Raw genomic sequence first — 26,708 nt, forward strand, 5'->3', positions numbered from 1 at the left:
ATTCCCCGTTACGAGTTGGCCGCGCACACGCTCTGTGACGTCACGCGCGGCCGGTGGCACGCGCTCCCAAGGGGACTCCGGTATTTAAACACAGTTCGGTGTGGGACAGGCTGCCCGAGAACGGTTTCAAGAGCAATGACAGACCGGGTCAGACAGAAATCTGCCAGCAATAGCCCATTTTGTCCCGGGGTACAAGTAAGCAACACTTCCACGTTCTTCCCAGGTACACACGCTCTGGCATCGCCCTGTAGAGAGAAGAGTATGATCCTGGAGTTGGACTCGACCGTCCTTGCGGGTCCCTTCCAACTCAGGACGTTCTATGAGCTATGGGAACTTCAATTTTAAATACTGCACCAGGGTGCAAGGCAGCGTGCGAGGAGGGCAGCTTTGGACGAGCAAGGGCGGCCAAGCTGTCTTACCAACACGACTTACGCCAGGCGGTGATCCTCAGGAAGGCGCACACCACCTTGCCCACTTTACAGTAGGGCTTTGGATTTACAGCTTTTTCTCAGTCACAGGGCTGTCATTTAGCTTCATCCCCACTCCTTGACGTTCTGCCAGCAACTACCAGGAGGCTCTTAAACACTGAACTAAAAAAAAAAGTTTGACCCAACTCCTGCCTCATAAGCTATCCTGAAGCAGTATTTCCCAAAACATTTTTTGTACTCCTAGAGAGTAAGATTTAAAGATTTGTTTGGGTTGGTTTGTTGTTGGGGGCTTTTTGGGTTTTTTGGGGGTTTTTTTTTTGGGGGGGGGGGGGGGGGGGGGCGGGAATCTCTCTTAAGTTTTTATAACCTTTAACAGATAAACAAAATTGGTGAGTCTTTATCTGCATTTTATCAGAATCTAATACACTGCTTGTAGACAAAGCATTTCCCCATGAGATCCCAACACCTCCATCTCCTCAACTACAAACAGGGTAAAAACCTGTTGGCAGTTTTTAAGAACAGCAGAATCTGAGACTAAACAAGATGATCACATGTGTGTCAAGGGTGAGCCTATCCTCCCAGCTTTACAAGGAAGACGCAGTTCCAACTCGATCGCTTTTTATCACAGTATCACCAGTACAGAGCTACCCAGCAGTCTGTAGCGCCTCAGGAGTGACTGAACATGACAAGCTGAACTGTGCTCTGAATTCTTTATGTGGCTCCTCATACAGATATTTATAGTCAACATAACTTCAAGCTAAATCCCACTCAGTGTCGCTGACCCGTGTTGGACACTCGCTCCTCCTGCAACAAACTTCATACACAGACCACAAATTTAACATCTTGAGTGGATGATCGTGTTTCCTAGCAGTTCCGAGACACACTTGTGGGAAAAGCTTGCATTAATACTGGCTCTTCAGGGACTTGCTTTTTCACCAGCTGCTTCAAGACTACAGGATTATACAAAGGATTAACAAAAAAAGGATCCACAAGACATTTTATTCAACTCATGTCTGAGATATTTGAGCAGTTCTGACTCCAGACAAGTCGTCTTCTCTGGTGCTCCAAGTCATTTAATAACTGTTAGAAGTTTGCACGTGTAGGGATGGATTTTGTAGAACTACCTATTTAAATAAGCCAGTAAGACTTAGACCTGGTCACCTCAACACACAGTCTTTGGGGAAAAAGCCATCAAAAAGTAGTCTCAGCCTGCAAGTGTGTTCACACAGAGGCACATTCCAGAAACCCAAGTGGCAAAATGAAAAGCCTGCATTACGGTACATGTTGTACTTCTTACAATTCAAACGAGACTGGAGACAATAGCATCTCAGATTAAAGAAAACCCTTTGCCATTGAAATAGGGACTTCCATTTTCAACCATCTTGTAGCTGTTTTATACAAGAATAAAAAAATGACTTAAAACCAAAAAAGTTGGTTTTGTCCCCTGTAAAGTTTCCCATATAGTTTCCTGTATCAAATAACTTGAAAAAATGCTTTAGAAATCACTTTAAACAAGTACTCATGCTCTTGGTAACTGAAGTTGACAGGAAATGGTTTCCAGTTTTAGGTTTTTGGCTCCTCTGGATTATTTTCATTATGAGTAAAATGAATTCCCTGACTGGGAAAGATATTGGTAGCCTGGAAATGTCTTGTATTAGGCTGCCATTTCATAAAGTGCTTGTATTCAAAACCATAGAGCTATTAAAAAGTGTCCTTTCTGCAATAGGGAATGAGAGAGTCCCCAGTATGGAACTTCCTTCAGGTCAGTCTCTCCCAGTTGTCGCTGGGTTTTGGCACCAACACTTATTATCCTCCAAGGCGCTGACCTTCTCCCCACGCAAATCCTCCTGGTCGTTCTTCTGGCAAGGGATTGTAATTAGGATCATCTTCCGGTGTATCAAATATTGCTTTCCTAGAAAACAGATATTTTTTAACCCTTTAGAATACAAGTTTCACAATAAGACCAAGACTGCTCAAATTCTGCACACGCAGAGCATCCTCCCTCAGAAACAGCCTGCCCACGCACTCGTGGTTTATATCCAAGTCACACTTCCTCTCCAGTTAGGAGCCATCTGGGACAAGGTCTAGAGTCATGTGCCTGAATCAACCGAGACTGACGAGATTCAGCTGAACGTTAAAGTGCCACCTCCAGGGTAAGGCAGAATATCATACAGCTAGCATGTTCTCCCAGGACAGGATACGGGAGCAAAACATGAATGGGATATTGAAGAGCTTTTCACATCTGAGAAGGGGACAAAGTAAGAGTCAGATACAGGCAGTATTATCTCAATCTCACAGGCAGGATGCAGGCGTTCTTGAAATCCACAGAAAAGCCTCCATTTGAGACAGCGTTAGAGGCTTGGGTTTCCTATTTATAATAAAGATGATGCTTGATCTCGTGGGCTATTTTGTCACTCTCAAAACTAGTTTTAGAGGTGATCTCTCTACAGATTTGTTTATCCAGAAACAAAAATGTAGCAGATTCTTTGAAACAAACAAACAAACAAAAAAACCCACAGGCTGCATACAAGCAATCATTATATTCAAACATCTTAAAAGTAAAGTGTGTTTAACAATGTAGTTCTTAGAATACCTAAAGGGATTATTTCTCTTCACAACGAGTGACAGGCCATTTCAGGGAAGCTTTCAGAACAGGAAAAAAGAAAATATCAGGGGTATTACAGGATTATGGCTAAGACAAAGAAAATTAAAGCGTCTAGGGAAAAAAAAATTCCACAATTCTAGACCTGGACAAGAATCATAAGCAGCCTTCTGAACACAGACGTGTAAAAGGATTTAAATGGCAGACTGACGCTTTTTCCAGAGGAATAGTTCCTGAGACAGCACACATTGCTCCAACAGCCTTAGGAAGGATTCCTCCTCCACACAGCTGTGTGCCAACACCCTCTTAAAATGGGAAATCTCAAATATATCCTTATTGCACATGTGTAACTGGACAGTCAATTTGTCTACAGTTGCATTTATATGAAGGTAGGCCTCACCAGAAACAGCCTTCTAACTTGGCCGGAGCAGCTGATTAGTGTAGGCCTACAAAAGTGACCAGCACAGCTGTCCCAGGGCAGCCATTCCTGCAGCCATTACCTGGTACAATTTCTTGCTGAAGACAAAGCCTATACTGAGCAGAAATAAACTATCAATATAAGTGTACTTATCCAATCAAACAGGTATGACCCAGTTAAACTATGCATGGGTCTGACTATGATGTTTTAATTACCCAGGCTCCTGGAGGCTAGTTCAAAAAAAAAAACAGAATCAGTTCAGCTATAGAAAATTCTAAAAGCCTCACAGAGCTCACCTTTCAGTGTCTCAACTGCCCTATCGTTTAGGCAAGCTTCTCTCACCGAAGCTGCTGTACAGTGCTGCTGATGGTCACAGCCCTCTACACAAGCGGGAGCCAAGTAGGAGTAGCACCACTCGGTAGTGCAAACACTGAAGTCTTTTGCCGAAGTTGTGAAACAGATTGTGATTTACAGATGAAAACAACAGTAGATAAATTTAATACCTCAGTCACTCTGTTCATACACAGCAGGACTCCTCTTATTCCTCACACCTCAATAAGAGACACGCTGAGTTTTGCCTGTTGGTGGTACTAAAGATGCAAAGACTAAAAGTGTTTCCAAAGAAATCAAGGGTTACAAGACCCCTTTAGCCCTTCTCCGCAAGAAGTTAGTTCCCACTTACATATCTGTAAGACACCCCTCCCTTGTTTGGCAACACATGATTTAAATAAAAGAGCAAGTACAGACACACCACAATTCTGTCTCAAACTGTCTAATTAGCCAGAAGTTGATGTGACTAAATTATAAACAGTTTCCCATGTAAGCACTTTTTCTACAGCCATTCCAAATCACACACAAATACTTACAAGACAGATGGTGTCCTCAGAAGCCTTCCGCCACCCGGCTGATTGGGAAAGACATCCTCTAAGAAAAAATATATATGCCCAACAGCAATGCCTAGTATATAAAGAAAAGTCAAATGGTGATTTTCAATACTTCTCCTTTACAACTTCCAAATGCTTCACTAGAGTTTTCAGGGAATAGAAAAAAAAATAAAAACGAAAAACCCCGCACATTGATTCTTTCATAGCAAACATGACAAGAGATACAGAAATACAAAAAACAATGAAGCACACTGACGTTAGATGAAAAGCTTAACTTACGCCACAAGCCATTAATACAAGGAAACCTGTCATTATTAAACATACTGATACCATGGCTTTAGAGTTGATAAAAAAATGTAATATAAGCTATTTTACTTCAATAGTCTGATGCCCCCAATCAGATTATGTACCTGGGCTGACTCCAAGCAGTAAAAAGCCAAAGCATCAGAGGTCTTTCCATCCTTGTTAGAGTACAAAATATGCTACAGCGTTTAGAAATCAAGAAAAGCCTGGTGTAAATATAGCACCATTATACCAGACTAATACTAAGGAAGAGGCATTTAGCCCTTTGCTTTTTCCACATTTTTTTGTTTTATGTAGAACACTAGCAGGAACAAATCCTTGTGATTCTTGCAATTCCTTACCCAGGAGATCCACAATGATGGAGTTCCCCAAGAGCAGCGAAAAGCCCATCAATACCCAGGGTAGAAATGGGGCTTGAAAGATGAGAAGACCAAAAAAGTTCATACGGACATAGGGATTCCTGCGGCTCCATACATACACAAGCATTATTGTGAATGCTTGACCCAAGAAAACCAAGTTCACAAACAGGCCAAAAAGCTGTGATAGTTAAAGAAAACAGTTAACCAAGTAATCGTTGTGAGGTCAAGCATGAGAAGAATTTGACAGCTTGACCTATAATCCCACATTTTATAACTCCTATCTCTACTTTCCCAGATTCAAGTAAATCAAGCCTACGGTCAATCAAATTCAAAACCTAGAGCAGGGTTCAGGGTATCTGCAGCACAAATAATCCCACTGAAGTATAATTTAGCATGAAATCACTGGAACAACAGCATTTCTCTTAGACAACCAGAGCTTGATCACACACCTGAGCAGTCCCCTTTCATCTCACTTCCATAATCCCGTCAAGCAGTAAAAAGCCTGAAAGACCAGCCCAGTATTTAACAGCAACAGTCACAAAGCATTCAAAACTGCTCGAACAAATACTGTTATTCCTTGTATAACAAACAAAATATATTATCACTTAAGAAATAAAACAATTTTAACACCATGGTTTCAGTTCTCATTCACATATCTTTAGCTTCACTAAAGCAGTTGGGAGTTCAAGAAAGGATACAGTCATTAAAAGTCCTCCAAAAAGGAACATAAATACAAAATCTGCTGTCCGACCTCGAAAAGAGCCTTCTTCAAGCATTCGGCAGTAACGATATCTGAAGTCGCAGGTCAGGAAAATTTGAATGCAAATGAGTTTAAAGAAAGATCCAAGAGGAAAAGAATTTGATTACACACGAGCTTAGATGTAAGTTTTGTATCAATTTACTTCATCGACTGGCTCTTTCTGGGTGCCTCAAAAGAGAGGGCAGACCCAGGAGAAAAAAGGTACTCGGAGTTTTCTCCTGTATGTCAGAACCAAACTGAAGGATCACACTCGTACAACAAAGTCTTAATGACACAAAAATAAATAGCAGAATTCTAGACAATTTAGGAAGGAAATCCCGCTGACATCTGTTCATGATATCAGTGAAGTCAGCATTGCTCAACTCCCAGGAACCTCACAGTGGAGCAGAACCGAACCTTTGCCTACGTATGCATATAACAACATGCCCGTATGCTGGAGCTCTGCTTTCCAAGCAAAGAAAACAAACTTGGTGAAGGATACAAAAAGATCATGTTAAATAAAAAATTAAAGCCAACCGGTCCAAAGAATAAGTAGTTTGTGATTAACCTCCATACCTGGAAAGAAGACAAATACAAAGACTTTAAACGTGACAGCTTATTTTTATTGTCTAAATACAAAAGCAAGTGACAACGTAACTGAGATCTCCTTCACAGTCAATGCATCTGAGACCTATGCTAATATACAGCGATCGGCACTCTAGCTTCATTAGCTATTTTAAAATACAACTTCAATACGAAAAGACACATGCATTTGTAATGCTCAGTTTGAGAGGACAAGTACTTGCAAACTCTACAGTTTACTTAAAGACCTTCCACGCTTTAGAAAACACTTACTTGAAAGTGTTTAAATATTAGTTCAGGGTTGAAATACAGCTGAAAGGGTGTGATTAGTTCTAATTGCTGAAAAAGAAGAGAACATTTGACGGAATCAGTACACGAAGAAAAAGCTTTACGCACCCAAATAAGTAACCCCTTTGTGCCAAAAAGAGCCCAAGGAGTTCTCAGTCAGCAAACCAAGCTTTCTAGGAAAAGCCAGCCCCGATACCCCCTCCAGCTCCTTCACGCCGTTACTACTGACTTGTGCGTTGCTCCTCCCCGGGTTTCGCCGCGGGGGCCCTGGACGCGCCACTTTCAGGGGATTCCCTCAGCTCAGAAGGCCCCGAGGAGAAGAGACCCAGCCCCGCGGCGGGGAAAGCGTCCGAGGGAACCCCCCTCCACGGCTCCCAAGCCCATTCCTCTCCTCAGCCCCTCGGGCACCCCCCGCCCAGCCCCCTCAGGCTGCGGGCGGCCGTCCCCACCACCGGCCGTGCCCTGACCTCCGGAGCCGGGGCAGCCCCACTCACCACGGCAGCAGTGGTGAGGACGCAGGCCGTGGTGTAGGCCCGCGTCACGGGCGGCACCTGCAGGTACTCCTGCCGGAACGTCTGGTACGCCATCTTAGCGCTCCCCGCGCCGCTTCCGCTTCCGCCACGCCTCCGCGCCTGCGCGCATCGCCCACGCCAAACCCCTCCCCTCGGCGGAGCCAATCGGCTCCGCGCTCTCACTGACAGAGCAGGGAGAGCGGTGACCTGTCCGTCTCTCTTTCCCCGCCCACGCGAGCTGGAGCTCTTGATGATTGGGCAGAGCGTTTATCTTCGCGGTCACTGATTGGCTGCGGGCGATGCCGCTCTCCTGAGGGAGTTCGAACGACGCGGGAAGCGGTGAAGGTTGTGTGAGCGGCCGGTGGGGGCTTGGTACCGGTACGGGGCCTCGGCCTGCGGCGCCGGAGCGGGGGGAGCGACCCCGGGTACCTCGGGTTAACGGCGCAGGAGGCGGCGGCTGCGCTGAACCCCCTGCGGGAGCGGTTTCCCCTCAGCTCCGAGCCCGGCCTTCCCGCCCTCAGCACGGCCCGTCTCGCCCGGGGCCCGCGTTTCTCTCTCCTTACGGGCTTTCCTCCGCCACCATGTCGGTCAATCCCATGTCCTACGAAGCGCAGTTCTTTGGCTTCACCCCCCAGACGTGCATGCTGCGGGTCTACATCGCGTTCCAGGACTACCTCTTCGAAATGATGCTGGTGGTTGAGAGCGTAATCCTGAAGAAGCTGGACGGGTTTCCCGGCTGCAAAATCAGCCCCTTCCAAATCCGGAAAAGCACGGAGAAATTTCTTCTCTTCATGAAGGCGCACTTCGATAAACTCTTCAGTAAAATGGAAGAAGTGCTTCTGCAGCTGGTGTTAAGCATCCCTAAGAACGTGCTCCTTCCCGAGGACAAGGTCCATGAGCAGTACCCCTACAGCAAAGAACAGTTTCAGGCGCTTCAGGATGAGATCAATCAGCTGCAGCAGCAGTACAGGGCCGAGGCGTCTGCTGGGCAGGCGCTGCGAGCAGAACTGGAAGAGCAGAAGGCTGTTCAGGCTGAGCTTGAGAAGATTTTGCAGTGGTTTGATGGGCTTGAGAATATCTGTAGGGAGCACGGGACCGGCAACTTCAAAGAAAGCTTTGCGTTCTTGACACAGAACTCTAAGAAACTGCAAGATGTGCTGAAAGATGTTGAAGAGAAAAGCAAGAAAATAAAGCAGAATGATCAGTTATTGTAATGGAAATTTTGAAAAGGCAAACTGACACAGTTCAGCAACTTTTAGTCCAGATCCTGGCAGGATATGGAAGGTGAATGTACCTTCCTGACCTTATGAACATTGACTTTGAACACAACATGGCATTTGTTTATTTTGATTATTAAAAATAAATCCACCTGTAAGAATGTCTAAGTGACTTTCCAGGGTGACACCAGCTTCCAGTCGATGTGTCTGTCAGTGAGGGCACCGGGACGTTGCAGCAGCTTCCCGAGGGAGCTGCCGTGCACAGGCAGCCTCTCGTCAAGGCCGAGGTGCAGTTCGCTGTGTTTGAAAAGCCGACACGGAGGAAGCCCGTAGAGACGAGTGAGACAGCGACGCTGTTGTTGAGGCTCCAATGAGAAGTTGTTTGTGTCAATGCTGAATTTCAACCCAATTTCTGAAATTCCAGGCTCACCACTCCACGCAGGTTTGCAGCGAGGTAGCTGGTGTTTTTAAGCAAGGACAGCGTGCTGCTCTGCAGACTGACAACAGAGAAGCCACTGGAGGACATGAGCAACTCCATCACTTTGTCCTACTTTAGCTTCTGTTGCTTTACATATGTATTTTGTTTGTTTGTTAGGTTTTACTTTTGTTGTCCAGTGCCCTTTTTCTACTAAATAGCAAAGTTCATTTTATTCATGTTTAATCAGATTTTCCTGTGCAAATGTTGTCAAGGCTGACTGATATGTTTGAGTTGTTCTAAGTCAATTAAGCTTATTCTATCTGTACTTGCTTCAGAATACATTGCAGCCTGCCTGCCTCTTTCCGCTCGCCTCAGCAGGTTTCAGATCACCTGTATCATGAAATATCAATCCTAGCGTAGATGTGTGAAAGATGTTAAACTTGTGAATAATTTAGAAGTTACTGCAATTAAAAAAATGTATTAAGAGCATAAAATACACTTTGTGATTCTTTCCTCCCCGACTTCTGAAGACTTCCTGCAAAATCAGGTTGGTAAAACCAGTGTCTTTAAGCACACGTTGCCTCGATGTGCAGCTGGAGAGCTGTGAGACTCAATGGCCACTCTTGAAATCCTCACAGAGGAAATTAATTTCTGATGGTGAGCTCTCGATGTCCGTAGCAGGCATTAGGTGACAGAGAGGCTGGGGGTCAGAGCAGCAGAAAACAGGGTGTCGGCTAAAAATTAAGTTACTTGCTTAGGACATAATTTAGTGACTTAAAAGTTACCTAATATTCTCCAACTTGGAAGTTTAAAGAGTAGAAAAATGTCATGATTTATACAATATCTGCTGTAGACAGGCTTGCTGAAGGAGCATGTCTCACGCCATACCGTTACCGTCGGGTTTGTTGCAGAAATCCCGCAGCCACGAGTCTGTCAATCGAATGCAGGTATGTCGGTATTGTTCCATTTCATGCTCAAGTGTCAAGAATAGCATTTGAAGAACCTACTAAGAAACAAAGGTGATAACTTGAACCCAAGGAGCCCAGAATGGTTCTACAACAGAAAAACTACAGGTGAGACCGACAAAGGGGGATGAAACAATCGATTGCCGCCTCTTCTCCAGGGCACACGTCAGGGTGACTGCTGCCCAAATCTCGTACCCTCACAATATGTGCATAGAAGTCCTCAAAGTTATTGGTATCTTGTATCAGAAACAAAGAGGAGGACAAAGTGGTGTGAAAGAGAACACTGATGTATCTGAAACCTTCTACTTCGTGCAATCCTGAATAAAGGCGTTGCTGCAGACAGAGGGGGAGGTCCCGAATATGGTCGTCACATACATTGATGCAGCATTTCAGCATCTGCCTGGTTTGGGTTTGTGTTGCTGTGGAACATGTTGGTATTTGGGCACTGGTGGATTAAAGGGTGAGCTGACATCTGCTGTTGAATTAGCTCTTTTAAGGTATTTATTTCTGCAAAAGGGGTTGGGGTTTTTTGGTGAATGAATAGACCGTTCATATGAACACGTAAGATGGCCATTTACATCTTATAGAGGCTCTTAACAGGAGATTTATTGCACTGAGCTCTTTGTTTGGGCTCCCCTTCAGGTGAGATTAAATGCTGATGGTCCAATGACAAAACTGTTCAGTTGAAATAAATGGCACGGAGAAGAGCAGAGCTGTGAAGAAAAAAGAAATTTTGCCACGACCCCTCTGGAGATCCCAGCGTCTTAAATTCAACTGCTATAAAAATCCTGTAACCCAATTTCTCCTCTTCATAATTTTTTTTTTTCATAAAAACAATGTAAAGACTAAAAGGCTTTACCTGCCGTGGGGCAGGATACACGGTGAAGGCTGTTGCCAAATATAATCCCCTGAGCTCCCTGCAATGCCAACGCAGTCTGGCTGCACAAGCAGCTGGGAGGCATTTGGCAGCAGAGGGCACCAGGAGACTGGGCCAAGGCTTCCCTAGCAGCAAAGTCTGATTTATTTTCCTCCCCGCTCTCCGTAACTTTCAGGTGCACTAAGAATTGCCACGTGTCTCCTGGATAAATCAGTTGTTTTACCCTTAATGGGTAGAAGAATCTTTTATTTGGGTGTTACGTGCCATGAGAGACTGCACGTGTTTGCAGAAAGCTGCATCAGTATGCACAGAGTTTAAACACCCCTAAGGCTATATTTTCCTTTAAAAGGGATATTACATTTATAAATTTATATTTCTCTATAGATATTATATTATATATTAATAGACTATAAATATTTATTTATATAGAAGGTTATATTTTCTTTAAAAGAAGAATTAGTCTCCTTTTCACTCATTTGTGCCCAGACCCCTGCACTTTCTCCTCTCCCGACCAGGCAGCCTGCACAGCGCCGAGGTCTTCTCCCGTACACTTTTCGCGACCGCAGTTGTGGGCGAGCAGGTACTGGGCATGATGGTTGTACTGGGATTTGCCTGGCTATTGAAATCGCTCCATGACCCTCGTGTTGTGGTTTCAGTGTATTGCTGTATCACGCTGCTAAAGCAAAAGCCCCTGGAAGGTCAAATAGGTAAATAGCTCAAAAAAGTAAAGCTGACGTTGACCATCCAACCCTCCCGGTGCGGGCTATCCGACAGCCCCGCTCAGGGAGCGCCGGGCTCCGGCAGGGCCGTACCTGCACCAGTCTCACACCCTCCTGTGAACGCCCCTTCCTACCTGCTCCCAAAAATGATGTCCTGTCACGTGCGCGCCTGTCATTTGGGTCATCGTAGTGCAATATTTTGAGATCAATCATTTCCTGATGCTCCAGAGACCGGTGCAGGAGATGCCTTTGGCCAGCACCCACCACCCTTGGGACATGACCCTGGGAGCTGCTGGTGCACTTTGCTCGTTGGGCAGCTGCCTGCAACCGCCCCACTCTGCTCCGGGCCGTCGCCGCCTGAATCCCGAATTGCCAGGGACGCTCCCGCAGCCCATGCGATCCCCCCCCCGATTAACCTCAGACACTCGCGCAGCGTTACGGCGTCTGGCGAAGGCTGCAGGGTTTCCCTTCCAGTTTCACCTGCTGCTGCGGCAGCTTGTCCTTCAGCTGCGGGTTCCAACAGCACCGGCGAGGCGTTCCCAGCCCTGAATCACGCTCACACGCTTGTGGGTCCCCTCGAGGGCCAGACACCGGTGAGCAGCTCGCCATACCCTGCCTCCATCCTCACTGGCCCCTCCAGCCGTCCCGGCCCTGTCGCCGGGGGCTGATTCAGTGCGTGGGAGCAGCGACGGCCACGGCCCGTGTCCCGTCGGTGACAGCGGTACGGGTCCAAGGCAGGCAGAGGCAGGATGGCACCAAGCTGCTGCAGGAGCGAGACCCAGGGCTGGCTTTTAAAGGAAGGGGAGAACTTCCACGTGGTTGGTTTTAATGCTCATTTTCTCTATATGATTGCACGGATCTGGAAGATTCAAAGAGCCCTAGGCTGGGAGTGAGTTACTGTGTAAGACCCAATGTAAAAAATATAACCAGCTGTTGTAAGACATTACCAAAAGCCTTTTGTGGGGGGTAAAGAGCCTTGCTGTAGCGCACATGGTCCACTAAACACTCCAGCAGCAGAACTGAGGTCTAAGGGGAGCAAAGCCACCAGTTCTCTTACTGGGGTAACACACAGTCCTGGTCCAGAGACACATGGGAGCCCTGAGGCTCCTTGGGGCAGGGACAGCCTGGCAGCTGGGTGCGCCGTCAGGATGGGGAAAGGCTTTGAACCCTGCTGTGGCTACCAGGACTATCAGGTTTTCAGCAAAAATCACTCCAGGAAATAAAAAGCGCTCACCAGCTGCGGGGAGGACGTGCAGCCGGATTTGCGGCCCCCGTGCATGTGTGGGGGGGGGTCAGGTGCAGTGAGGAAGGAGCCGGCACCATGTCCCAGGGGTGGTGGTGTCCCCAAAATGCCCTACAAATGCCTAGGGGTTCAGTTCACAATACAAGGGGAAAAAAGATAAAAGAAAATTAAGAATTTTTTTGGCAGCGTTCAGAGCCAACACAAACACTCGGGGCCAGGCGATGCAGCCCTCCTCGACGTATATGCTGAATGACAGTGTAATTAGCAGCTGTTAATAAACCCACTCCTGGCAAAATGCCAGCCTGGGGTGGGGGGGAGGTGTGTGGTTCCATATGCCTCCTCATTAAAAGTTTTAATTACAGACAGGAAACGCTAGTGGCAGCCACACACTTTAATTGCTTCGCGTCAAGCTGGCAGCGGGTCAGCTCCCTCCCTCACCGGCAATCCCACGGCGGCTTGGGGCCGCTATCCCTGTCCCCGTCCCAGAGCAAGGACCAACAGGGCAGGGAGGAGAGGCTCATGTGACACCATCCAATTATAATGATGAATAAAATCCCTGATATTCCAAAAAAAAATTTATTTCACGGGTGTTTTGGCTGGCCCAGACTAAGCAAGAGCATCCCCCTTCCCGAAAGGCAGCCCTGAGAACCACCTCCCCTGCCAAAAAAAATAGAGATCGACATTCAGGGAGGCAAGGGGACAGACGGGCGCTGCAAGGCACCGCGGGTGGTGCAAGTTAGCCCAGCTGGTGCGTGCTCTCCCTTAATGTGTTTGCACATCACACACTGTAAAATCAGGTGGGGGTGAAAGCACCGAGCACCTCGGTGGGATTTACAGAGCGCTGCCCTGGTGCTGCCCTCCCCCGCGCTACCATAAATGGGGCACAGAAAATGGGCATTCAGATCACATTAGTGGCGAAACATTGGTTTATTCAAGCAAAGAAACTCGGTCAGGGCTTGATGCTGGCGGCTCCTGGTTATGTTTGCTGGCCCTCCCTGGAAACTGCTGTAGAAAAGAACATGGTAAATGGCTTTTTCCTACACTGGGAGATGAAAAGACAAATCCTGGAAACGTTTGGCAACAAACTGATCACTTTCATGTGCAAGATCTATTTTTCTTTCCCCCCTAATTAGACCATAGGAAAGAGGGCGTGTGATTAAACGGCCTTTGCTGGAAGGAAGCCTTGGAGGGATCCGTGCAGCTTGGTGCGGAGCAGCACGGATAACAATAAAGGGTGATGGTTGCTCCCGGCTGGGGCTGTCTTCTGAGGGCTGATGACTGCCCCTTCACTCAGGGCAGGAAAAAAACCACATCCCTCGCACAGCCTGGCACGGCTTTGGGTGCTTCCCTGGCTGTTCATCCTGCCTCCACATCCATCCCACCACCACTGCAGTTAGTTTTGAAGTCGCAGTCGTGGCTCCCAAGGTCAACCTTGTAATCAAAAATGTGATTCAGAGGTTGGGTTAGCTCCACCTTGGCTGTAACTAAGGCCTCCGGCTTTTGCTTTGAAACCACCACCCGTTTGTAGCCGGTCTGTGCCCAAAGCCCAGGCAGCAGCCGCTTACCAGCACCCAGACCTGCAGCTCGCAAGGACATGCACCGGCATCTAATATCAGACCCAGCAGAAACATCTTCCCATCTCTTGATGGACATCATCACAGGAAATTTAATTTCAGCCTTAAGAGGAAAGAAAATAATAATAAACTAAGCAAGCAACCTAGAGAAATAATATTGAGGCAAGATTGAGCCTTTGGAGCTCATTTCCCTGTGCAGATCCTGCCGGGTGGCGATGCCCCAAAACCGGACTCTTTGGACCCGACGGTCCCACGCCTGCGACCCCTCCGCTTGCTGTTCTCGCACCCACCAGCAGCTCTGATTCTTTTTGTCTCCTTCCCGACAGCAGCTCCCCAGCCCAGCACCTTACTATAGACCCTCTGCCCGGCAGCCGTGGCTCCTGTACGGCTGCTTCTGGGGATTTTATCATCTCTCATTTCCCTGCAGAAAGGAAATTCTCTCGCTGCTTTGCCTTGCTTATCCCTCCCAGGCTGTTATTATTGCTACTTACACAATTCAGAATATTATTCCCTCCTGTCACCTTAATTTCTAATAATTACTATTTGGTGTAATGCTACAGCAGAAGTCAGTTGTTAATGAATATTATAATAAGCACTAAATTATAATTTACTGCTCAAGAAATCCATTTTGAAACACAGCCCATTTGAGAGAAAATGAGGGGGAGCGGCTTTCAAGCCATTTACCTGGCTGGATCAAGCCCCACATGGAGTCCCCAGCAAGACCACAAACCCTGGGGCATTTACTGGCCTGGGACACGTCACCAACCACGCCTCGGGGCCGGATGCGCGACAGTGGCAGTGACGCGACCCACCAAGGTGGGACGGGGACACCGTATCCCTGGGGAACAAGCAATTACACGACTTCAATATTTTATTTACTCCCTGACAAAACGCTGGGGTATTAATCCACCCGGCGTGGGAGTGGCGATAGCATTAATCCAGCAAAAGTGCCCGTGCATTAACGAGTCCTTGATGTCCCCATTTGCACTCCCGCGCCTCTGCCAGTCCCTCCCATGGTGCCGTTTTCCTTCTTTGCGTGGTGCTGGTTGCGGCGGGTTCAGCCCCGTTGCTATGGCACTGGGGCACATCTGAGCGTGTTTCAATGAGCTTATCACACAAGCCGCTTCTCCGATAGCACACAGCAACACAGTACCTGCCTCAGCCGCTAACGCTCGGCCGCTCGGGATTGCTGCAGCGCTGAACGACCCGGCCCAGAGGGGGTTTCAGTGCTTCGGTCGCTGATTTGGGGCTGGTGTGCCAGAAACAAACTGGGAAACCCAGCTAGGGGGAAAAAAGAGGCTAAAAGTTTAAAGCGGTGTCCAGCAGCTGCCTTGAGCCTGCAGGAGCTGGTGAAGGAGCTTGTTTCCTCCTTTCCAGTGCCAAGTCAGCCCGTGCCCTTGCAGTGGCTGCGCCTCAGCCATTTCTGCTGCGATTTTGGGAGAGCTGCAGCCGTCCCTCCTCATCGCCGCCCTGGAGGGGGTCATTGCCTTAACAAAAATGCAAAGACTGGACTCGTTAGGAATAAATATTCCCAGGGGAGAAATAAAGTTGCATGGCTTATAAAATTCAGGCAAAACCCTCCTCTTTTAATTGGGGCTGCACCTAAGAGGTGGTAATTGCTACAGCCTTTGTTACAAGTAGCAGGGACACAAAGTGCTTTTTGCTCAGTGTTTGCAAAATAAATAGCAGGTTTTTGTCTTAGTGTGATTTGCTGGGAAACACCAGTCACCGTCTCAGCGCGCAGTCTGCTGCTGCGAGCGGAACGGAGAAAATGAAGCTGTAACATTCCAATTTAAAGTACGACGTGCCCCGTTATCCTCCACTGGCTGTCGGGGAAGAGGCGAGGGTTGCCTCAGACAGGGATGTTTCTGTGACAGGATGCGTTTCCCATCAGGCAACTGGCTCAGGGCACAAAGTGGGCTCCTGCGTTCTTCAGGGAGGGAGGAAAGGGAAGTTAGGGATTTCCATAGCTACAGCCACACCTGGAGACTTTGCCAAAGCATCTAAAATGGCAAAGCCCACCTAGAAACAAGGTGGGCCATACAGAAAAACTGAGCATTCACCACCTGGCACATCCCCTCCCGCCAACACAACAGCAAACAGAGCAGCAGTACAGGAAAAACACACTCAGGATACGATGCATCCAAGGTTGTTCTTTCTCCATTTACTTTTGCTCCCCAGGCACAGCTGAGGACCTGGGCCTGCATGAGAAACCAATTCATACACCCACGAATTAATGGCCGTGTTTAGCACTGGCAGTTATTGGGCCCATCGTGTGCCTGGGCAGGACATTAATGACAGGTGATGAGACAACGCCTTCACCTTTTGTTTTTCTTTTTCAGTATTATAGGAAAGAGAAGAGCACGGTGTCTCTGTGAGTCTCACGTGGAAGAAGGTCCCTGAAGCACCGCGGGATCAGCCGGCCAGTCCCGCCCGGCTCCGGCGCAGCGGCACCGGGCAAGCCCAGGTTTTGCTGTAGTTTCCACCACCATGCAGTTTAGCTCTAGCCCAGGCCAACCCCTCTTTCTCAAAGCAAATTGCACATCTCTTCGGAAGCAAACGCAATTAAGGAAGGGCAGCTTCACAGGTCACATTACAGCCAGGTGCTGTAACAGCCGGCGACGTGGTACCGAAGCACAATGGGTCCCTGAGCCTCTTTTTCCAGGGAAAAGCCCAACAAGGAGAGCGCAGGGACGAAAGGAGTGCTGGAAACCCTGCAAGCACCGCTTTGCTGCAGCCAAGCGCACCGAGCGGGCTTGGACAACAGAGCACGCAAGAGCCAGCGGCAAGCGCCGCGCCACGAACCGCGCTTACGCCAAGTGTCGTTTCTGTGGACTTTATTGACTTTTTCTCTTCAGTTCTAGAGTACAAAAGCATGCAAAAAATAGCATCTCTATTCATGGTACATATTTACAGTGTAACGGCCACATGCCATTACAGCACTGAGTGCATATACATCATGCTTAAATTATAGCAGAGTACATATAGAGTCATATATTTAACATCAAGTATAACAAGAGACTTACAGAACAGGCCTATAAATCAGAAACAGCAGCAAAATTACGGCACAGAGGATCCGAATTATATCCTCAAAAGTAGCAATTTATTTTTTCTTGAATTTACACTATTTTCTTGGAACACTGACTGATGGCTTGTGGTTACTGACTGAAGGCCTAGGTGACCACTAGCAGCAACTCTGAGCATACATGGCTTTTCTTCAGGAAGGGAAGGTGAAAGGCAGCGACTCTTGAGCTCCCCTCCTTCCCTCGTCCCATGGAAGGCTGTGTTCAGAGTAACAGGGCCATGGGATAGTCCAGGTTAATTCAGGCTGGGAGGGACCTGATCAGGGCATGGTCTTCTGCAGGAGGCTCTGGGCCAGAAAACAAATCCCTTGCACTGCTTTGCTCAGACAACACTGTAAACGTGCCCTGGTAAAGCGGAGAAGTTTGGTACCCAAACACAAAAAGCCCACCACCTGCTTTCCAGTCTCCAGTATTCCTGCGGGACACCTGACGTGCTCATGCTCTCAGCAGGACCCCCCAGCACTGCAGCACACTCCTTCCTTTGGAAACATTTTTACATTTACTGAGACCCCCGTCCCCTCGGGGCAGAAAGGAGCCTGCCTTTCCTGCTATCCCAACACAAAGGCGAGGTCGCCTTCCCAAAGACGGGCCACCTTTTGTTGTAGAACAATACTGAGCAGCCAGCAAAACACTGAAGGTGTGGGCTCAATGCCTGGAAATCACTGATGAAGGTGTCCCAGACCATAAACGATCCTTTTAACGTGCACAGCCTGTCTGCCTAGAGACAACACTGGAGAGACAACAATCCTTGCTGTGTTTGGTCTGAAGCTCTTGCATTAGCTGCGCCATCAAATGATAACTTGCAACCATGCAACAGCTTCTCACGTACCTGGTTACGCTGCTTGGTGTGAAAAAGCCCAAAGCCCCAGCTATGGGATGCTGCTCGCGGCAGCTGGCGGGGGATGAGGGGCTCTGAGCCCGAGCAAGGGCAGCCTTAGAGAGAGCCTGGGCCTCCAGGGTGCTGGGGTGAAGCCCCTGGGCTGGCGGGACAAAGCTCCTGCTTTTCTTGGACAAGATTTGAGAGCAAAAGCACTGAGTTGGTGAGAGCAAAAGAGCTCCCCCTGTCACACACCACAGAAATGGGAAAAATACCTCCTTCAGTCCCTGCTGCAGCACTGCTGATGGCTTCAGGATACGGAGCCATGCTGAAGGAACATAAAACTCCTCCCACCAGCTCCCCCCACCCAAGTCTGGCAATAAATAAGGAATTAAACCCCATCCTGGGAGTCATTTCACTGAGCTGCAATTCATTTTGCATAGAGCAGCTGCGCCGTTCCCCCACCAGGCTCCCTTCGGTTGCGGCCATATGCAAAATCGGCTTTCCCATGACCGACCCTGATGCTGCCCAACCACCAGCTGCTCCTGCCTTCGCCGTTTTATTCCCCAGGAATATTTTCCCAGCCAGCATTTGTCAAACCACTCTCCCTAGGACCCCCCGAACAGCACAGCTTGGGTTAGCAATGCCACGCTGCAAGGAGCTGGGGGCGCGTTTAGCCTCAAGCGAGTTTTGCACCATTTTCCTTGCCTCGGGGACCAAATTCTTGCACACAGCAGGGGAGATGAAGACCTGCTGAAGGGCACATGCAGGCACAGAGCGGGGCACAGCAGCAGGAGCCTGCTAGGCTTGCCAGAGACCCTGTACTTGTCAGGTGCCCCCCTATGGTGTATCACAGGGGACACGCAAAGAGAAGATACCTAAAGCTGCCACATTTTCCATCTCCACCCCTGCCCCAACCTCTCTCTGCAGTGGAGAAGGGCAGCAGCCCGTGCTGTGCCCGAGGCAGGAGCCACTGCCAGCGCACGGCGTGGCTGCACCCGCAGCTGAACTGCACCGCTCCCTCCAGGTGCACCTTCAGCTTAGAAACCCAAAGATGTCTCTAACCTGCAACATGCAAAAAGCAAAGCACCATCTGGACAGGAGATGTTGGCCTCAGATATGACACGAACAAGATGCATAACTGACACCGCCGTGACCAGCAGAGGACAGGCCTGACTTACCCACCCTCAAAATGACAATAAAACACGTCGAAGACGTGTAGCACTTGGTCTTTCAGAAAGCCCACTCTTTTGCTGTGCGGCTTGCTTCTTGTGTCTCAAGGCACTGAAAGAATAAAAATAAAAAAAAAAATCACAGCCCAGTCACACTTACTGCTGCAGGTGATTTAGTTTCTCTTGAACGTGAGTTACTGGCTTTACTGGCAGCTACCCCACGCTGCAGTTTCTCATGGACACCTCACTGGGAACCACTGCCCAAAGCAGAGCCCCTGCACGAGCACAGCTGGAGAAGGTGGCTTTATAAATGCCACGTGTTGTTCTCCATGCATCCATTCACGTGCTGCAATACATGACTGAAGAGCTGAAAATCTCATTTATTTGCAAATGTGACATTCACAGCAATGGATTCCTGCCCAAAGGGTTAAAGGTATTCACTGCAGTTTTCCTCCAAGCCAGGCTAAACCAGGATTTTTATGTAGCACTACCTCCCATACTGAAGGCCTAGAGGTATTAACTGAGCAAGACAGAGAGAAATCTACCTCCTGGAGATCAAAAAGACATGCAGTTTCCTCAAAAGAGAAATTTCCTTCAAGGTCCCCGAGCTGGAAAAGCCAACCAGGGCAGACCAAAGCCAACTGTGCCATGACATGGCGGGGGAAAGAGGAGCCCTCCTGGGATGCAGAGCCCAGCTAACGCAGTTCAGAGCATCCCGGGATCTCTTCTCGCAGGATGCCCGTGCTCCAGGAACAGCACAGGCAAGCGAGGAAAATACAGAGTACGTACAAAAGCATCAGAGCACGCCTACGCCAGCTCTGCTCGCTGCTCGGAGGAGCCCTCCCATGCCGAACCCCATCCCCTCTTCACAGAGAGAAGTGAGACAAATTTAGTCATCCAGCTAAAGAGATGACTTTCTGGAATAGACAAAAGGGTTGGTTTGCTGGAGACGTTTATTTTTTAAAATAAATACCATCTTTTTAGTCTCTTCCTTTCTTCAGAGCAGAAATAGTGTTGCTCCAAGCTGCCCTAACATGCACATACAAGCAAGGATTTCATTTCAGAGAAGTGAGAAATAGAGCATATTTTTGCAGGAGTCCTACCAAGCCTTTGAATAAATATGTTTCTCTTGCTGCACCTTTTTCTTTTCATTTCGTACAAGTTTTGAGGCTGCCGTCTGCGACATGATACGGATGGTTTCTGGAGGTATAAAGGAAAGACCCACAAGGCTGGCAGATTCACTGGAGGAACTACGTATGACACAAGCTCAGCTGCACAATGCTGGTTGCTGCCTGGACCCATAGAAACAGCTCCAGAAGGATTTCCTTCAGTGAAAAGGGCAAATTTTTTCAAAGTAGGTTTTAGGATAATCAAAAAACCACCCATTCCTCTCCAAAATTGAAGTGACACCCTAGCTACCACTAAAGGAAGATGACAAAGCTAATTTGTAAATGATCATTTGTTTGGTTGCATTAATTGAGGCTGAGAGCAGCTTTCCTGCAGCCTTGCCTCACTAGCTCCCACTCCCTCGGGCATTACTAGAATAACCCCAACAACCGGCTGGATTAGCAAAGTGTCTCCCAATTCCTAAATTATTCTTTCCATATATTAAAAATACAATAAATAACCCCACATTTGCAGTCTCGGAGCTCTTCAAGCACCACTCAAGTATTGCTTAGACCTCAGAAGAGCCATGGGGATCAGGATTACCAGCACTCCCTTTTTCCCAGGGGTAAGGCGACTTCCTGAGACATGTCCTTGTCCCGAGGGCACCCCTCTGTGCAGGCTAGGGGCTCACCCAGCATCGCAGCCCTCCTCCCCGCTGCCGGCAGCCTGGCCCTGCTGCAGCAGAGCTCCGCCACGGCCAGCCCTGGGGACAGCAGCTGCAGGGAACCCGGTTTTTCCGCAAGCCAGAGGACAGTTTGCTCCTACCGTTTCCCCGGGGCTGCTCAGCTCGGCCCCTGGTGCACAGCAGGACCTGGTGGCACACCAGCGCTGTGTCCCCACACAGACCAGTTTGCAGCCCAGCTGCTTGCTCCCGCTCCCCACACAGAGACCATCCCCTCCTGGCCAGTCCCTCCTCCCGCATTTGCAGACCACCCCCCTGCAATCTCAGCCTTGCCAAGTCCCCCTCTCCATTTCACTCCCTTTCACCGGGTTCCCAACGCGCCCAGGCACACCAACTCGCGGGACGCATCGCGGTATGCGGCTAAAGCAGATCCGCAGGCCATCGGAGGATGCGGAGCGCGCGCTCGGTGTGGGCAGACACACAGACGCAGGCAGGATTTACCATCTGGATGCGAGCGACGCAGAGCACAGGCCCAGAGCAGTAACCCTTACAGGATACAATCCCTTTGCCTGCTTTAAAAATTAAAGGGCTCCTTAATAAAATACATTAGCTGCAATACTATTTCCCAATCCGCCAATATTTACAGGTGGGATGCAGGGCAGAGCCCAGGCTGGCGACTGCTTCTGGGCATCCCACCGAGGTGGCTGAAGACCAGCAAGGGGAAGCGGCAGCTGCGGAGAGGGAGCAGAAGGCAGTGGCAGCAAAGCCCAGTTAGGAAAACGTTGGGAACCACCAAACTAGGCTGCAGTAAACAGCACGGGAACACCAGGATACCAGTCGCTACCACCAGTCCTCGTACATATATCCCCTCGCACAAAAAATTAGGGGTCTGAAAGTTCCAAGCCCTCAGGATTAACCTAAAAGACGACAGTAAGGTGATTATGTAGGAACCAAATTTAATTGTGTCCTTTATTTAAGTACTATAAAATAAGAATCCAATCCCCTTGGCTTCCCGGGGGTGTGCTCAAACCCCATAAAGCTCAAGGGAAAATATTGACAGGTGTTTTGATGGATTGATGTCACTGGTTTTTACTCTGAGTGCAAGAGCGAAATTCCTGATTACACTGAGTCCATATAGGCAACAGCCACTGAAATGGCTGCATTTGCCCTTTTAAGTGCAATCCCTCACCTGTTGTCAAACTGTAGAGATGAAGCTTCTAATCCCACGTTTAGAAGCAATCTATGGATAAAATAGCAGCATCAGCACATACATAAAAATCACGGTCTTAAAATTAAAAATTAAAGCCTTAAAAAAAAAACCCCCCAAACTCAAGTTTTGATCTCATTTGTGTTCTGTAGCTTTCCTTAGCCTAGAAACTCTCCACCCAGCATCTTCCATCTTATGAAGCTCTCCCAGTTTGGGTCGTTTATCAGGAAGTTGAAAGTTTAAAAGCATCAGGTACATAATTTTAAAGGAGCTAAGAGACGAGTGAGGGAAAGGAAGTCACCCTTAAATGAAACAAACCCAAAACCTGCCACTTTTCAGCTTCGAGAACAAGGTCCGCGCGCCCAGGACCGGGTGCAGCTGGTGGAGGGGAATGCCAGCGCTTTGGGAAGAGCACACCTGGTTAGCTGCTGGCCTCGGTGCACTCAGCCTCTCTGTGTAACAGCATATCCCAGTGCTCCAGATCTCCGCAGCGTTCAAAGGCTTATTGCACATTACAGAGAATAATGTGTAATTCTTCTGTTTTATGACGCTGCCCTGGCTAAAGCCATCGATGCTGGCAGGATTTACACTGTGCAGGTCTGAGGGATAAGAAGAAAAGAACAACAACAACAAAAAAAGGCATAGAGAGTGACAGTCCTCATGAAGATCTCATCCTCATTTAGCTGATATCCATAGAAGTTTTGCTGTCAACTCCAACAGGAGCGGGATGTGTCCTGGTACACAGAAGTGTTTTACCTATGCATTAAATAAAACAATTGTCCTCTGATATAAAACCTGGCTCTGATGTAATTCCCTCCCCCCCGCCCCGATGCTTGAAACAGAGAATGCAAAATAGCACGGCAAAAGTCTCTGGGGCAAGTGACCCACGAGACGACGTTTGGTTTGCTGCGTTACAAATAAAACCACGTTCGTTGGCCAAGACACCCGACTACGAAGCCCACACACGAAGCACAAGTGGAGAGCAAGGCACACACGGAGGAGCACATGGACACCTCGCACGAGGAACACAGCCGCCCACGAGGCGAGCCAGCCGTCTGCCAGCCGCGCTGCCCAAGGGCTTGCTCTCCTACTGCTGCTCTGTTCCTCCCCTCTGGATTTCTGGGTTGGTCCGTTCTGGGGGGGGGGCTGGGGGGGGGTTCTATTTTTTTTTTTTTTTGCTTTGCAGGCCCTGGACTTGGCGATGAGGGCAGATGTGTGCCAGACAACACCACGATGGGTACAACAGCAGCAGCACGTGAGCGACCAGCCTGCAGCATCCAGGCAGCTTCAGGACGTAGCTTCGTCTTCACACACATCGGGCAGCTCCGGGTCCCTGGCTCCTTCTCTGCTCCCTTGTTTTCTACATGAACGGCAAGGAAATAAAGAGATTATAGGCACATAGCAATGCAAGAAATAGAGCAGGGGGTGTTTTTTCAACAGGCAACCCAGGTCAACAACATCAATATTAAGAGAGACCAGCAAAGAACCAGCCTGTTGCGCTTGTACCACACAAAGACCTCAGCAATAGCGCAGCTCGATGCGCTGCAGTGCTCTACAACTTGTGCCTATCCGCTTGCTTGCTCTCTGCGCCCCGAAGGCTAAGCTCAACACTTCCCTGAGTGCCCTTCTCCCAGCTGCAGCATCACAAGGAGGTACCTGGTTCTTGGAGGAAGTCTTGCAGACCAGCAGCAATGTTTCTGAATTATCTAGTTTGTATTTGGGGAATTCTGGTCTGCTTTTCTTTATTCTGATTATTTTGGGGTTTTTTCTTTAAAAGAACTGAGGGATGGCTTGATACCATAACTGCTTCTCCAAAGCTCTGTCGTAAAAGGCAATAAACCTGAACGCTTCTATCAGAACCCAGTTTTCCCTATGCAACAGCTGTTTGATTTCAGTTTCTGTGAGTTTGGTCCCCAAAACCACTCAGCACGGAAGAGCAGCAGTCCCTAAACCACAGCCAAGGTAACTTACTTGCATTGTACGTACACCACGATAGCTTAAAGCCTGTTCCTCTGCTCTTAATTTTTAGTGGCTTCCTATGTAGAAGGCTTGAGCTTGTGGTGTGATGGAGCAGAGGTGTGAAGGGACACCTTATCACTGCCAGCAGGGAGGCAGGCTCAGAGCTGTTTAGGGCATCACTCTGAAGCATAAGCAGAGACATTTAGGCTGACGGAGCATTTTGCTGGCTTGGGCTGAGGGCCTTTTATGGACTCCAGGCTGAGCTAGCCAGTCCGGCAAAGCCTCAACCATGCTGGCAGCCGCATCAGCCCAGGCCCAGCAGCACTGCTGGATGCCATGCGGTGGGGTACACGCCGCCACCACTTCCCTGGGATGCAACAGCCACAGCACACGGTGGCTGCTGTCTCTGCTCCATGAGCCCATGGGCAGCCCAAGCCCTGCTGCCGGCTTATTTCACCCCAGCGCAGTGAGTGTGTCGGTGCCACCGGCTCTGCTGGGGTGAAGCCGGTTCTGACACCCTGGGGCATCCTTGAGGAGCAACACCTCCACCCAGCTCAGCTATCCATAAGACATCCCAGGACTAAGGTTTGACCAGAGCAAGCTGTCACTGCTCTAGACTGAACGGAGAAAGCGTGACACCTGCAGGTGCCATCCACATCACCCACAGCAGAGGCCGATGGCCGGCAGATGACTTGCACCTAAACCAGCTGTTTCTCCACCATGAGGATGTGAAGATATCCACAGTGTAAAGGAGGTGATGCTACCCCCAAGCACCCGTGCCTCCCAGGGTGTCCAGCCTCGCTCACGCTAGCTCGGCCGCAGGAGAATCAGTCCTCGTGGACAAGCCAACTCAGCAGTGGAGAGTCAGTGCTGCTCCGTGTGCCTGGAGCAGCATCTGGCAAGGGTGGGTTTGGGGCTCTGGGGTTACTGTCTGGCTGGGAACGACACGGAAAGCACCCATAGGGCTCTACCAATTGTCAAAGCAGCAAGAAATTATCAAAATCATGTTCCCTTCTCCCTCTGCTCCAGCAAAGCCCTGCGATAAACCTAACCTTGAACCTGGAACATGGACCATTTCCCTGGGGTGGAGGCTGAGGAATAGCCCCATCTTCAGTGCCTGTCATCACGCTCTTTAAATGATTTATCACCCTGTGCAGGAGCAGAGGCTCCTTTCTCTGGCCCAGCGCAGGCAGCTCCGCACAGCGAAGCTCCCCGCCCGCAGCTGCCTGGCGCACCCAGCCGAGCCTGCTCTGTGCCCGGGGTGCGTTCAGCGCTCCCCTGCTGCCCCCAGCAGCTTCTGGCTCTCTGAATACCTTGTGCCAGCATGGGAGGGGTGCAACGCAGAACAGGTGGACCTGACAGCCGTGCACAGTGGTGAATTTCAGCTAAACTCAGGTTGCTGAGATCAAGGCGTCAGCGCTCTGCAGTCTGCACGGGAGCCAGGGCTCACGCTGTGAGGCCTGAGGCTGAACGTGAATCTCCATTAAATAACTCTTTCAGAAATTAGACTCTTTCTGCTACAATTTTTAAACCCCAGGTGAGCAAAGCCTGACCTGTGCAATTATCCAAGAGACCACATCACTTAACTACAGCAGCTGCAGGAAGTTCACAGCCACTGAGTATTTACAGCATGTTTCGTGCCCAGCAAGGACTGAACCTCACAGCACTTCCCTCCGAAACACAGGCAGCACAGACAGGCATGGAGTGGGACAACCTACAAAGAGCTGAATCACAGCATATGTACATGCACACAGCTGGCAAGCGCTTAGTTTCTCCACTGAGTCCCCATTTCATACCAATAACCTGCCCTCGTCTAGGCTGGTGATGTCCCCTTCCTCTCTGCTGAGAGCATGGGCAAACCTTGGGGGCTGGGCTCTGCAGTCACTCCTGAAACATGTCTTGAAAGACAAAGGGCTGTTCCTCATAAGGAAGCTCTCTATGAAAAACGTAGCAGCAGGCAGCAGCACCAGCTGCCACCGACAGTGCCGCGTCAGTCCCCATCCTCCTGCCCCCTCCTATTTCTGGAGAATCTCTGCAAGTCCCTCCTCACTCGGAGCGGGCAGCATCCTGGCTCGAGCTCGTCTGTTCCTCTCAGAGCAGCAAACCAGGCCCGCCAGAATCTCCAGAGCAGTGGAGCTGCTCCCAAAGGTATTTGAAGACGTGGTTATTTCACAGCCTCTCACCCCAGACCCGATCTCCCCAGGCGTGGGTGGAGGCTGTCCTGCCTAAGCACTAGATCCTGAGACTTCACACGGAGATGCTTCTGAGCAGTTTGTCACAGCTTGCATTGAATGTTTGGTTATTTAACAGAATCAATTGGACAGACAGCTTCCTAGAAGGGTCCGCACCGCTGGCCGCACAGAGGACTGTTTCAGTGCAGCCCTGGCTGAGGTGGGGTGAGTGGTCACTCAGAGTGGACGGCTTCGGTCAGCCCAGAGCCCTCCCAGTGCAGCACCAGAGGCAGAAGCGTAGGGGAATGGTGAAGCGGCTGGAGCAGACACAGCTCTGGCTCTATTTCTTTTGCATAGCCGCTAAACATTAAACCTGAGCCCA

General features: G+C 49.2%; 3 protein-coding genes across 4 annotated transcripts in view; 1 reads left to right on the forward strand and 2 right to left on the reverse strand.

The window, feature by feature from the left end:
• Positions 1 to 1,413: 1,413 nt before the first annotated feature.
• DERL2 (derlin 2) lies at positions 1,414 to 7,252 on the reverse strand. The gene is made up of 7 exons (XM_064467594.1): positions 7,098 to 7,252; positions 6,589 to 6,654; positions 6,236 to 6,309; positions 5,693 to 5,786; positions 4,977 to 5,172; positions 4,315 to 4,405; positions 1,414 to 2,340 (listed from the first exon to the last, which is right to left on the reverse strand). Exons 1-7 carry the CDS (start codon positions 7,188 to 7,190, stop codon positions 2,235 to 2,237), a joined length of 720 nt encoding a protein of 239 aa, XP_064323664.1. The 5' UTR covers positions 7,191 to 7,252; the 3' UTR covers positions 1,414 to 2,234.
• A 146-nt stretch (positions 7,253 to 7,398) lies between these two features.
• Positions 7,399 to 9,244, forward strand: MIS12 (MIS12 kinetochore complex component). Its single transcript, XM_064467595.1, has one exon. The coding sequence runs from the start codon at positions 7,697 to 7,699 to the stop codon at positions 8,327 to 8,329; it is 633 nt and encodes a 210-aa protein (XP_064323665.1). The 5' UTR covers positions 7,399 to 7,696; the 3' UTR covers positions 8,330 to 9,244.
• Positions 9,245 to 16,949: 7,705 nt separating this feature from the next.
• CAMKK1 (calcium/calmodulin dependent protein kinase kinase 1) overlaps positions 16,950 to 26,708 on the reverse strand; it is a 109,230-nt gene continuing 99,471 nt past the window's right edge. For both annotated transcript variants that reach the window (XM_064467670.1, XM_064467671.1), the window contains exon 16: positions 16,950 to 23,556. In XM_064467670.1, the coding sequence (XP_064323740.1) occupies positions 23,484 to 23,556 (73 nt within the window). In that variant the 3' untranslated portion in view covers positions 16,950 to 23,483. The remainder of the gene's footprint in view (positions 23,557 to 26,708) is intronic.

Source organism: Phalacrocorax carbo, chromosome 17 (assembly GCF_963921805.1).
Source record: "Phalacrocorax carbo chromosome 17, bPhaCar2.1, whole genome shotgun sequence".
Lineage (NCBI taxonomy): Eukaryota > Metazoa > Chordata > Aves > Suliformes > Phalacrocoracidae > Phalacrocorax > Phalacrocorax carbo.